Source organism: Manacus vitellinus, unplaced genomic scaffold, assembly GCF_001715985.3.
Source record: "Manacus vitellinus isolate BGI_N305 unplaced genomic scaffold, ASM171598v3 scaffold_15_pilon, whole genome shotgun sequence".
NCBI lineage: Eukaryota > Metazoa > Chordata > Aves > Passeriformes > Pipridae > Manacus > Manacus vitellinus.
The window spans coordinates 13024421-13038754 of NW_021939122.1; the positions used below are offsets into that span (position 1 = coordinate 13024421).

At 39.6% G+C, this 14334-nt stretch overlaps 1 protein-coding gene across 1 annotated transcript in view; it reads left to right on the plus strand.

The window, feature by feature from the left end:
* CFAP58 (cilia and flagella associated protein 58) overlaps positions 1 to 13498 on the plus strand; it is a 56316-nt gene extending 42818 nt beyond the window's left edge. Inside the window, exons 16-18 of the mRNA XM_018068849.2 lie at positions 6500 to 6619; positions 8126 to 8259; positions 12445 to 13498. Coding sequence (XP_017924338.1) covers positions 6500 to 6619; positions 8126 to 8259; positions 12445 to 12568 — 378 coding nt within the window. The 3' untranslated portion in view covers positions 12569 to 13498. The remainder of the gene's footprint in view (positions 1 to 6499; positions 6620 to 8125; positions 8260 to 12444) is intronic.
* Positions 13499 to 14334: the final 836 nt, after the last annotated feature.

Sequence of the window (14334 nt, forward strand, 5' to 3'; positions counted from 1 at the left end):
GTGCTCTCAGCAATCCGATACTGACTGTCAGCCATCCAGAAGCTGCTGGAGAAGTTAAAATACTGAAGGAGCGTGACAGCAGTGTAGCAATATGTTCACAAGCCCATGTTATGTAGTGTGGCCCAGAGCCAGGTGTACCTCTTTTTGTTCAGGTGTACCCTTTGGCAGGTGTTCTTCCTTTAAGGCAAGGGTGTACTGCTCTTCCCTCAGCAGCAAAATATGGACAATCTACAGCATCCCATTCAGTGATGGATTATTATTTTGTATGACAGCTGCAATAACAACAACAAAACCCCACAAAAAAAGGGTGATTCCACAGGGAAAGACTAGATTTTGTCTATTCCAGTTCACTTATTTTCATACTTACAGGAGTGTGAATGGTCTTCTTGTTGAGAGAACACATGCAGAAAGATGCTGCAGGCTAAGGCTGTTTTGCAGCAGTTTAGAGGCAGGCAGAGTCAACAGTGTTTGGTTGGGTTTTTTTAGGAAGGGAGCTTAAAATTGGACACATGAGGACACAAATAGGTGTAGAAAGAACCCCATTTGTCCATTCTTCTCTTGAGACATCCAGAGATGTGCTGCCGAGCGCATGGCAGTCATGAACCTCACGTAGGGAGACTCTGCCAAGTAGGGTGCATCAGTCAGCCAGTTGCTCCACATCTTCTAGGCTCAGAGCTGGTCTTCTCATGCCTATCTTAATAGATATACCAGTAATCTTAAACAGGGGATGGCACACTTGGGCACTGCAGTTGTCTTTACATGGACATTAGGATTCACTGTCTTTCCCCTTCCTTTATTCCTCTTTCTGTTTCTTTGAATTTTAAGGAGCAGGCAAAGGGAGCTGAAACAGAACTCCTCAAAGGATAGCAGAGGCTCAGCTCTAATTACAGTGAGTCTGAAGGAAGCCATGCATTAAAACATTCATGATTTCAGAATTGCTGTGTGTGTTTCTTAGATGTACTGTTATTTCTTAATAGGTTCCAAAGTGTAACAGGGGACCGGTCTTTCTTCCCTGAGGTACTTGGCATATGCAGGGAAACTCTGCCACCCTGTCAAAAAGATGTATGTAGGCTTTACTGCCTTGTTAGACAGGTATTTGTAGATTTAAGTGGTAACTTGACTTTGAGACAGCTGTTCAGAAGTAGCAATTGCAGAACACCAAAGGACTTGAAGCAAAGTGCTCTCATCTTTCAGGGAAATCTATGAGTTTAAGTCATGCAGGTGATTAAAGAGATGTAGGTGCCTAACTTACAAATAGGTATTTCTAGAAGGAGCTCTGCAATTTCTCTGACCCTTTGAGGTCATCTGTCAGATCAGTCTGAAGTGAGAGCAGAAGCTGAGTCTGCTGGGAATCCCCATCCCAAGCCTCCACCTGCAGGAACAGCTCATTATTATCAATAGAGCTGTGATAATTCTCCTTTGATTCATCTGATATTTTAAAGATCTAAAGGGCTATTGAATAGCTAAATTACATGCTGTTACACTGACATTATAATACAAAGGTTTTAGGTCAAATAGTCCAGATTTGAAGAAGAGACTTAATTTTCTTTTGCTTGAAACCCTGTATAAAGTCATTATTGTACAGTAAAAGGTTCCCCATTGTTTGCTTTGTAGACTATTCACTTAGAATATTTAAATTGCTGATAAGATTCGTATCAACTTCCGAATCTCCTCCAGGACACTTCAAGACAAACTCCTACTAGAATGTGAAACAAAGGTTTGTTTAGAGCTCTCTTCAACCCAGCTGTCAAGCTGCAGGCACTGTGGAAATAGCTGGAATATTTACATCAATCCATGTCATTGTCAGGGGTAATTCTCACTTTCGAGGAACAGCTCCCTTTTCTTTTGTGTGCATATGTGTGTATGTTTCTGCTCACACATATAGAGCAGGAGATAATTAATTGATCATATTCTGCAATGTAAAGTATATCACTGTGATTAAAAGAGCTACTCTGATTAACGATTTTATAAACTCTTGTGTAATGTCCATAGTGAAAAGAGAAATGCAGCTGTTATTTCAGCAAGACACATCCATGACATTTTCTTCTGATAGATTGGCAGAGTTCAGAAGCTGAACGGAGATGAGTATATGTAACATATTTGTTTGTTCATTGGGGTAAAAACCCTGTTTTCCCACAATCTTTCTAAGAAGGATCCAATAGTAACAGTACCTAGCAATAATAATAATAAAAATAGTAAGAAGTTAGAGTTGCACTTCTGCTGGAAATGTTCATACTTTGTTGTTCCTGGAAGATGGTAATAGAGCAGCATTCAGCTTCTGCTGTTGCAAAAAAAGAGGCAAGGGTGAAGACTTAGAAGATGCTCCAAGGTGTTTTTTCCTGTCTCATTAACATGTTTTGAAAATGCCAGTCAATTTGGTGCAGTTTGGTTTGTGTCAGAGGAGACAGATTTGCTCTGGAGAAGTATTATTATCAGAGGTATGAGTTACAAGACAGATTTATTTTAACTACATCTTGAGTGGTACAGATGTCACCAAAGATGGGATTATCCCAGCCTTTCCTTCAGCTGTGAAGATCTTACATAGTTACAACATTGCTTTCTCCACCTCACTAATTAAAATAAGGATTTTTAGCTGAGCTGAGCGTTTTGAGGTTTGCTGCCATACACTACATTGCACACTTTTGCACTACATCTTTGTCTTGTTGGGTTTTTTTCTTTTGCTCAGTTGCTGGAGACAGGAGCTGACATAAATGAGATTTACTCTGAGTCAAAGGCTTTTGGATTTTTGTGTGTGTGTTTGTTTGAATGATTTGTGTGATAGAAAGTTTTTTGTGCAAAATAGGATTTTTGTGGATCTGGTGGAAAAGGCTGTTGAGATGCTGCTATGCCAGGTAAATTTATTGAATTATCTACTTGGAAAGACAATCTGATAAAAAGGAGGAAGTTGGGACTTCAGGGCCTATTTCTGCTGTGAATACATCTTCATTAAATGTATGGTTGTCCATTGTCTCTGGCTCAGAATGAAACCCTGGTCTAATTAACAAGATGAATCATTTCAGGAGTTTCCTGGTGTCATGGTGAGGGACAGGATGACATAGAGTCACATCTTTAGAGCTAATGCCAAATACCATGGTCTATTCCAGCCTGGAACTGATGACTGCCTCCCACTCCCTGTCTAAGCAGTGAATGCCTTGCTGTCACTTTGGGAAATGTGTCTGATGGTGCTGATGGTTCTTCTCACTGGGAAAAACAAATCAGGCTGTTCTGGTCAGCAGCAATAGCTTCTTCTGAAGTAGGATTTTGCTGGCAAAAGTGATTCTTCTGCTGTAGACTGAGCAAACTTGTGACCACTTGATCCTGGAGAATCAACTGAAATTTGCCAAGCATGAGCCAGTCTTCTGCAGAAGAAAATTATTTTTTCTCAATTTGCTGTAGAGAAAACAGGCCAGGAGAAATACTGAATATGGCTGAGACAACACCTAGTTAAATTTAGGGGAAAGCACCACTCACTTCCACACCTTCCCCCTCCAAATTAGTGGGTGAGAGACTTAGAGATGAAGAAACTTTTTGTCATGGCCGAGCCTACGGTGGATCTGTGAGCTCCTCAGAAATCCCCTGAAAACAAATCTAAGACAGGAAGGACTATTCTAAAAATAATTTGTAGTTTTATTTACACAATTTTTACAACAGGTATTCACTGAGGTGCTGAAATTCTCTTTGGAATGACTGAAATTTGACTGCAACCCTCAATCTGAGTGTCCCTGCCTGCCCTACATACACAAAATGCATGTGCCAACATCTCTGCACCATCACCTTGTCTTATTTTATGTCATAAATCAGTGAATCTTATTGACTCAATTATTATGAGCTCAATCCTACAGTCAAACACCTGCTGAATTCCGTGGGAATTTCACTGTGGAAGGATTATGTAAAAAAGCTTTGTTACTGGCCTAGACCTGATCTGAACTCATGTACATTACTCTTACCAGTGAAGGCTTAACACCATGGAGTTACAGAGAGATGTGATGGATCTTCCTTCCCCTCCCCAAGGAGAAGTGTTGTGTCTTGCAGTGTGTTTGTGACTCCAAGTTCCTTTAATCTCAAAACTGCATAACTCTGGCAAGATGTATGTTGTGATTGCAGCCTGGTGTGAGGACAGAGGGAAGTGTGAGGGGAGGCAGTCTGGGACAAGCCAAAGAAAGCCAATCATAATGGATTGACTCTATTATAGAAAACAAAATTTTTCTTTATTAACTTGTGCTGATTTTTTGGGGGGGCATTTCTGATTTCTTATGTGTAGAGATAAAAGTAACTGCTGTGAGTAATGTATTTTTGGTGGTAGAACCACATGTACCATGCGACTCACTTAGATTTACTCTGGTGGTTGCTGTTCTAAAATTAATTGAAATTAATTTATTTTTATTTTTTTTCCATGCTAAGGTTAAATGTTAGAAATTCTAGGAATGCCAACCTGTGAATACAAACTTCTGCTGATGAGGAAAGAAGTATCCAGGATTTTCTTTTAATGTTTTGCTGACATATGGTGCTTCTAACCCAGTGAAAAATTAATTGACTAAATGTAAAAGAGATGGACAGTGCTTAGCAAGGAAGGACAGGATATGCATTATAAGACATCTGGTTGGATTAGGGAGACAATATGCATTGGACAGCTAACGAGTCTCTGTTGCATAAGATAGATTCTCCTTATAATAGAATTGCACACTTTGTCTCTAAATGAGATTATTATACACACCATTGCACAATGTTTGAAGAGCTTATTTGGCCATTGTAGAGGGTTAGGAGAGAAAAAAATTGGAAAACAATTGTACATAAGACCTTCAATCCATCTACTGCTCCATATTTATCCAAATTACCATTACACTCTTCCAAAATACAAATCTATGATACATTCAGGGGTGAAATGTTAATACTGACCAGTCAGATTTTGACAAGATGTATTTTTCTTTTGCTGTTGTTTTTACCTTGCAGTAAAATCTTACTTCCTCAGAAAGAAAAGCTGATAGTGGAAACCACTTGTTGTGGCATAACAACTGTCTACTCAGAATGAATCATGAATTTAATTTTTGCCACTATGCAAATTTCAGTCCGAGTCTCAGGGGCTTTGATTTTTCCAGAGATAAAGTATGCACAGCTTCATTTATAAGAAACTCTTCCTCAGTAATGTTCAGAGTTTAAGGACAATGCTTGTGAAAGTAATGTATGATTTCAAGTGATTCTGGTTTTGGGTCCCAGCTTGTGGCCATTGTAGTGCATGGTTCTCAGAAAATGATGAGGTTTAAAAACTCCAGACTCCTTATGCTCTTGAAGACTGGGCACCTAAAATTTTACATCTTCAAAATTGCAAGCCACTTCTGAAAATCCTGGCTCAACTATTGAGCAGGAGCAAATGTTGCAGTTCTAGATGACGTGGAGGTACCATTTCCCACGTCAACGGAAGAATTCTGCAGTAAGAGTTGTAGATGGAGCTTAAAAAAAGACAACTAAAAGGGTTTTTGCCAAATCCAGTGTAAATAATTGCCTATCCTACCTCCTTCTTGGCATTTTTGTCTTCCTTGGTTAAATCTTTTGTCTGCTAGTCTCCTTTTTAATTTTAGCTCTCCAGGTACCAGAAGAGGATGTGATCTTACTAAATAATGTTAAATAATATTGATCTTAGTTTGACAGGGTAGATACTAAAACTATTGCAATGTGCAAATCTATGAAGGTGGCTTTGTTCACAGCTTTATTCCTCAGAGTGAAAATAAGTACATCCTCAAAACACAACTGAAAGCTGCATTTCAGTACAGAGAGCTGTAAGTGGGTCCATGGTGTGGTTTCTGTTCAGGCATGACTATATCCAATTCCCACAAGTATTACTGTTCCAACATAAAGGAAGAGGAGACACATGATGAAATAAAATTACTTGGTGTATTTGTGCTAGTCATAGTTGTTGCTGTTTATACTTTCTTTCCCTTTCCCAGAGCCCCTGCGGTTAAACTGAAAGGTTACCTAAATACATATGTGTGTGTGTGTTTGTGTGTGTGTGCATGTGTACATGTGCCTTGCAGGATTTTCTTTGGAAGAAGTTATTCTTTTGTACAGTCCTTCTGTGACATTTCTATAGTCTGCTCACATCCTGTTGGGTGAAGCTACGATGCTTAATGTAAGGCAGTGTGGCTCATAGGAAGAAAGATTGCAATAAGCACAGTTGCTAGTAATTAATTTCCCAGCCCTGGGTACTCTTCCGGTGACTGTTGTAGGTTCTCTGTGGTGGAATGTGCTCACTGATGACGGTGTTTAAGAGTATTTCATTCGTGGTTCAAAATAGCTGGATGTTTCTCTTAATGAGCTCTCCCATCGCTATCACAACAACTTTAAATACCTTATGGCTAGTGAGGAAAGGCTGACACACAGGCAGATTTGTTTCTCCACGTATCTTCCTGTTTGCATTCCAATTTCCAGTGAGATTGATTTCATCACAGGCTGTGCTGCTGCCTTAGTAGTTTTATAAGAGCTCTTCCTCTTGTCTTTTTGTTAGGAGAAGGAGAAACTGTATGTGGAGCTGAGGCAAGTCCTGGCCCGGCAGCCTGGGCCTGAAGCCACGGAACAGTTGCAGCACTACCGGCACAGTCTCCAGGAGAAGACTAGACAGCTCAAAGTAAGAGATGCCCTCTGCCTCTGGCTGAGGGGCTGCCAGCACTGCAGGGTGACTGCACTGGGGGAATGAGACTTCAGGAAGATTTTCAATGAACAGTGTGCTTGCCCTGGTAAATTAGATCAGGAAAAATAAGGTTAATACTGCACCTCCTCAAGGGAGAACCACTATCAGCAAGAGAACTTTTTTACACATTATGCTAGCTTGTTTCATTAAAATACTGGAAAAGTCTTATTAGGATACGAGTGTGCCGCACAATGCTGTAAATTAGTTTTGTGCATGGGCATTCTGGGACACTGCCAGCTTTTCATTAAGCTTATTCTCCTTCACTTTTCTTAAAATGTTAAAATCTGTAAGAAGCAAATCAAAGCCATTTAGTTTTCTTTTTAACAAAGTAGTGGGAATATATAACCTAGTCTAATATACACATATATTAGATGTGCAGATTTTATGGGGATGACAGGAGGAACCTGTTCTAACCCCTTGTCAGTAGAAGGGAGGATTTCCTGGTTCCGAAAGAATTTTGTAGGAAACTTAAAAAGCATGGTCTTAAAAAGTGATTCTTTGACAGAATTCTGTGATATTCTATGAATAAGCTGATCTTCCCTTGTTCTTGCCTGCATGAGAGATCAGTCTCCCCAGGAGTTCATCTACTTACATGGCTCCTCTCTCCGTTGAAGTCATCATCTCATGTTCACTGCATCATAATCACGTCTATACTAACCATGAGGAAAAAAAATGCAGGAGCAGATGGGCCCTTAGGAAACAAAAGAGGCTGTTATGAAAATCTTAGCTTTCCATGGAGAAGAAAAACAATGTAGAAAATGTAAAATAGAAACCAAAGTTTAGCTGAACTGAATGTGATTTGAAGTTTTCTATATGGGCCTTATTTGTCCTTAATGCAGTCAACTGCTACTGTGTATTTCAGGTACAGTATGCTGTAACGTGCTGGTGTGCATGACATTTTGGGGTGCCAGGTCAAGCTATTCTCCTTTTGAAAGAAAGAAAACACACTATGCATGCCCCTCTTTTCAAAAATTTAACTGATTTGCGTGGAAGCGGGATTGTATTAATATTTACACTGCCTGGCACTACCTTGCCTGTGTGGATTGAATTACTCCACTTAACAGTGGGTCCCTGTGAATAAACCCCATTATTGTCAAATAATTCCCTGATTTATTGTTTTTTAAGACCTTCATTTTGTGTTTTCACCCAGATTTATGTCTCAGAAACTAAGGGCTAGCATATATATTATTACCATTCCCAAACCTGAAGCATATTTTACATGTTGTATCATGGCTAAATGGCATAACCTCAGTTTTGTAAGCTGTCCTTAGGTGAACAGAGGACAACAGAAATGAAACATAATAATGGAAAAAGAATTGTGGTAGAAAATGGTGATGTGTTACATCATCATATGTGAAAGGAGCAAGTGTTTGTAAAAATATTCACTTATGAGTAAGTGAAACTAACATCTCCTGTTTCTGCTGTTTGTCTTTTGTTTGTTAGGTTTTGTCCTCAGAACTGAATATGTATGAAGCACAGAGCAAAGAATACAAACGTGAAATAGAAAGACTTAACAATGAGCTTAACAATGTGAAAAAGAAATATCTGGCTCAGAAACGCAAGGAGCAACAGAAAAAGTATGGGAAAATAATAATTTTGTCTACACAACTTTCTGCATAAGCTAGATTTTTGTTTTTTAGACCGTGCTTTACCCTTTTGATCAGAATGTGGTCAAATTTGACTGAGGTGATATAGTATTGTTGCCTAATTTTCCTGAATGCTATCCTTCATGTTACTTGAGTCTGGTGTACATTTACCATGATCTATGGCCAGGACAAGAACATCCAGCAGAGATGTTGCTGAACATGTTCTGCAGTCCAGTTGAATTATTCATACTGATGAGATGATACCCAGAGGACACAAATTAATGTCTGGTCTCTCACATCGAAGCATAGAATTATAGAATAGTTTGGGTTGGAAGAGACATTTAAAGGCCATGTAGTCCAAGCCCCCTGCAATTAATAGGGACATCTTCAGCCGGATGAGGTTGCTCAGAGCCCCATCCAACCTGACCTTGAATGTTTCCAGGCATGGGGCATCCACCACCTCTCTGGGCAACATGTTCCAACATTGCACTACCCTCACAAAGGAAAATTTTCTCCTTATAGCTAGTCTAAATCTACCTTCCCTTAGGTTAAAAGCATTACCCCCTGTCCTCCTGCAATGGGCTTTCTGGGCTGCAGGCACACATTGCCAGCTCATGTCCAGCTTTTCATCCACCAGCACCCCCAAGTCCTTCTTGGCAGGGCTGCTCTCAACTTTTTCATCCCCCAGCCTGGGTTGATATGAAGGTTTGCCCTGACTCAGATGCAGCACCTTGCACTTGGCCATGATATGAGATTCCCATGGGCTCACTTCTTGAGCTCGTTCAGGTCCCTCTGGATGGCATTCCATCCCTCAGGTGAGTCAACTGCACCACTCAGCTTTGTGTCACCTAAAAACTTGATGAGGGTGCTGAGGGTGGACTTCACTTTTAAAGAGAAATTTCATAGATTTCTGCAGTCAGATGATGTGATCTGTTACCAAGTTTTTCTGTATACACAGAAAGGCTTTTGTCTTTCCACCCATTTCCATCCTCAGCCTGTGCCTTCCTCACACAGTAAAGCCAACAGTTCTCTGTGTGTCTGAATATAATTCAAAGTTGCCCGTATCTTTTTTTTCCTTAATCCTATTTCAGCCAGCAAATGAATTTGATGACTAAATTAGCAAAATAATCAGTGATAAACAGTGACTTTTGTCCATCTGCAAATTGCATAATGTTACGTTAATGTTTGGATTTAGCAACAATTGTGCCGTGCTAATGGCCTTCCTGGAGCTTTAGGATCAATATGTGAGGCTACCATAATGCCTGATAATCCATTTCCAGCAGCTAAGTGTCCTCTTCACAGTAGTTTCCATTTTGGACCCTGGCATCACGTCTCTTTATGTTCATCAGATGAGGAGAAATTCACCCATGTTTTGTTGTTACATTTCATCTAGAACTAATTCCTGCCATAAAAACTCCACTTGTTAGGGACACAACTGCTTTAAATTAAAAAAAAAAAACATATTATGTGGGCTGATGATGACTCAACAGGGGCATGTTAATCATATACAGTGGATGGAATTTCATGTTGCAGGTCAGTTAGTGCTGGATAGGTTCAGGGTAGATATCTGCCATTAGCACAGCTTGTCAAGTTGTTCTTGTGAGCAAATGTGTCTGTAGTCCCATGCGTATGGTGTCTTTGTGACATCTGCCTTTTGGAAGTACATTCAGATGCTGTTGGTGGTGCTTCTGGAGGATGGTATCATCTTATTGCCCCCACCACAGCTTAGAAGGCACCAGCACTGGCCTGCCAGCCCTGCCTTGCACTTCTCTTGTCTTGTGGCTGCTGAGAGGTGTCTAGATTCTGGACTTTGCTCTCCTCTGTCCCTCACTGTTTTGTTCCCTAGTTAAACCTGGTGGACTACATCCTGCTTTGAAGGACACAAAGGCATAACTGGGAGTATCAGTCCTGGATAATTGCAACTTCTGCAATCTTTAGGCTGTGCGTTGCCTTGGCCACCAGCAGTGCAGAGAAAACGAGCCCTGTACAGCCTTTCTTCTCCAACCTTGCCAGTTGTGCAAGACACATCGTTTGCTTTCTGAGAGAGAGCCTGTTGTGCAGTCAGGTCCTTCCCCAGGGAGTCCTTCTCCCTGACATACAGCCATCCCACAGCTCAGGCAGGGCTGGACAGGCAGTGCCTGGTGTGTGGATGCCAAAGAGCCAGAGCCATTGGATTTGTACAGTCTCAGATTGCTCTAAATCCCAGCTGACACAAAACCACTGACTTGATCTCTATCTTGTTGGCTAATGTTAACATCATGTCTGAAATAAATGTAGCTGGTTTTGCTAATAGAAAGAGGATCCTGTCAGGACAATAGCATTAACAGCATTATTGACTACCCTGCTATGAAAGAGAATTAATACTCTCAGATAACCTCACAAAAAGTTATCATCTAAAGCTTTTATTGATTTGCACAAGGTAGCTTTGATTTGTGATTTAAAGTCTTGGTACTGAACAAATGCAGCTTTCTGTGTGATGCTGAAGGAATATGAGTGACAGCAGGAATGTAGCTTTGTGTTCATAATGAAAATTCAATGTTTAGGATTTTAGTCGTGAATTTGAAATCCTCTTTTTCTGCTCTCTGATTCTGAATGTTGTCTTACCCAGTTGTCTTAGCCTTCCTTCTTCTATCTCCTCCTATTCTTTCCTTCTGCTTTTTGCACCCCTTCAGCATCACTACTTTTCCTAGTTGCTTCAAGTACCAGGATTCCATTTTGATCTTGATAAGGATCAATGAGAAAATATGAAGCTTAAATCCACACAGAGACGTGATCCAGCAGTCCTGTATATGTAAATAACTGCACTGAGGGATGTCAGTAGTAACTGGGAGCTTTTGCACGTGACTGCTTGCACATTAATTCTGCATAATATATTACAGTATTCAGTTGCATAGAATTTTCCATACTGATGAGCATGTCTGTTGGTTGTCTCCATGGGAGCGTGAAGAAAGAATGAGCATGGATTCTGGATCATTTTCTCTCCCCAAACTTGGAAGCCCAATAGTGAGATAGGATGAGCCATCTAAATACAGCACGTTAGTTTTTAGTGCTGTCAGCTGGCATATCCATTGATACATTGATACAATTAAAACCAGTTATAAATGGTTTTCATGGTTACATTCTTCTATGCCATCTTTTGGCTATTCTCCCACCTCTATATGGGTTGAATTTGGAAAAGGATGCATAACTAATCCTACAGGGTTTCTCTGAACTTTCTCCTCTTCTGACAGTTATTTAGGGACAAAGACAAAAGTATTAATTCCAAGAAGTGTTTTCTTTTTCCTTACTGAGGACTGAAAAAAGGTACTAACAGTGTGGTTGCACTCACATTTGTGTCTCAATCTCAGTGACTGTGAAATAAAAGTAATGGCACTGACCTTCTTTGTAAAGCTTTGATACCTCTGCTGTTATGATAAACTACTACTTCATAAAGCTCCACTTGATTAATCTTAAATATCTTGAGACCTCTCTCTGAAGCATCCAGGTATATCACAGAGAGTTTGAAACACTGCCCTTCATATTTGTAGTGCTGTGATTACCTCCCCAAGCACATAAGAGTGGAACCAGCTAACTCTTGTTCCCTCCTCTTAAGGCCATCAAATTCAAGACCTCCTGGATCCTCCTGGACGGAGCAACTTCCTGGGGCTATCAGTGCACCTAGAGCATACTGTTAGTTTTCTGCAAATGTCACAGACAGGGTAGTTATCACTGGAACTTTGTTAAAATGTGAAGTCAGATAACACTATATAGTCATTAAAATGCAACAAAGAAAAAATACCTCCCTATTGCATCTTTTGTGAAAGTAGCTATTTGTTTGAAAACAGGTGTATTCTTGCTAGGATGGGATGGTGATTAGAAATCTGAGGTCATGGAGCTCACATACAAGCTTGCTCTAATGAGGTGTTCTGACCATTTTGGGGAGTAGCACAAAGAAAGTTCATTTATTTCTAGTGTTTAATAATTCTAAAACCCATCAGCAGGCTTGTAATTAGATCCAAACAGACACCTAGTCTTGGTGGTTTAGCCTAACAGGCTTTAATCAACATTTTTTTAATGATCTCTTGAGATGTGGTTGCATCAAAGAAACTCTGGAGGACACAGATTTCCTTAGTTTCTAAACATCTATGGGCTGCAGAATGAAATATGTATTTTCTGTTTCTTTGTTTCTGTTTAAAGGGAGAAGGAGAGATCTTGCCCAGATACGAAGAGGAAATTACCCCCCCTCAGGCCTGATGATGAACCTCACTTCAACATAGGGGGCTTTCCTTTAACCAGACCCCTTCCCAAAATTGCAGCCTAAGAATCTACTCATCTAGTCACATTCCTGTTCCCAGTTTCTTGCTAAACCTTATTTGTGGGTTATTCGAGAAACTGTAATTTTAAAAGAGATTCAGAATCTACTGAAATCACTGTATCACCTTCAGGAAAATTTTATAAATTGTATATCATAAAATGCATTTGCACATTGGAATTATATTTTATATTGCATTTATATTTTGTAGTGCATATTATATTGCAATTAACATAGTTTTCTTTACAAACCATGGACCAAAGCTGCCCATTTGATGCCAGTAGAAGCCTGCAGTGATGTAAGTGAATAGTAGAGATATTTCTTTTTCAATATTATGCTTCTGTTTAGCACTGTAACACTACCAAATGCCTTAATATATAGTTATTTCTCTTTTATCTACCTCTGTTGTAAGCACTCATTCCATTTATCTTCTGACTCAAAGCACCTGAAAAAAAAAAGAAAACAGAAAAGAAGAAAAAATAATAGGCTGCTGTTTCAAGCCCTGCTGAGCAAATGCAAAATTAACAAGTCTTTACTTAGATGTACACATGTAGCAGTTCTTTGTGTAGGTAGTATATAATAGGGTTTAGGCAGTGTTTGCTGCAGTTGTTAGTAAGATCAAGGAAGTTTGTGGCCACAATGTACATTATTACGAGCACAAGTGTGTTTACTCTGGTAGATACAAAGTGACATAATTATGTCTCTTCAACTGGCGAGACTGTGCACACTGAGTGGGACATGCTGTTCTCCACTTAAATCCTTCCAAGCGATTCAAACTTGGACTCAAAACATGGCAAACTTTATGCTTTAATTTCTAGACACTCAGGCATTTTTGTAACTTTCAGAAATTGTTTTTGTAATACAGCAGGAGCACTCCAACCTTTTCAGCCAAAAGAGATTTAATTACCATTCATTAACAAGTGAAATAACAAAGTCACGGCGTGAGGTGCTGAAGTATAGAAAACTTTCAAGCTGTAAAATAAAATGTTTTGAAACTGATTTGTATGAGAAAGTTTTTTTTCCCCCTGCCTGGGGGATAAAAATACTTGTCCAAAGAGATATACTGATAAATATTTCACATGCACAAAAAAAACCCAAACCAAAACCAAAAAAATCAAAACAAAACCAAACCAAAAAACCCCTTTGCAAAGATTTTGTTCTTTCCTTTGGTGGAATACATAATTAAATATTAAAGCTACTGTGGGAAACTTTAATGGAAGTGTTTAATTCAAAGGAATCAAGTTAAATATGACAGGGATCTACTTTGCTTTTACATTGAGGACTGGAACACTTAGTCATCAGATCCATTGTATTTTTCTTTTGTTCCCAAAATAGCTTTTATTGCTGTTTCACTGTCAAATGCATTATGCTAAAGTTATCATTTTAGGACAGTCATGCTGTCTGAATCCTCTTCTGTGTACCTGACACGTCCTTATAGTTAGAATAACTGACAATAACTGACATGGGCACTTGAGTCTGGTGGAATCCCAAGTAGGTTTTACTGAAGCTTTTAGAAGCTGATATTTGTTAAGGACCCGAGTATCCAACCTGGAGCTGGAGTCTGCTATGCTAACTGACACTGGAGAGTAATTTGTATTGAAATCAGTCATCAAAGCCACGTTTATTAATTCACATGAATGAGAGAGGCACAGGTAGACTCCCAGAATACCATCACTCTGTAGAAAGGCAACTTACATATTACACTTTAAACTGTACAGTGTAGCCCTTAACTTATCCAGAGGTAATCCAAGTCTGTGTACATCTTTCACAGAATC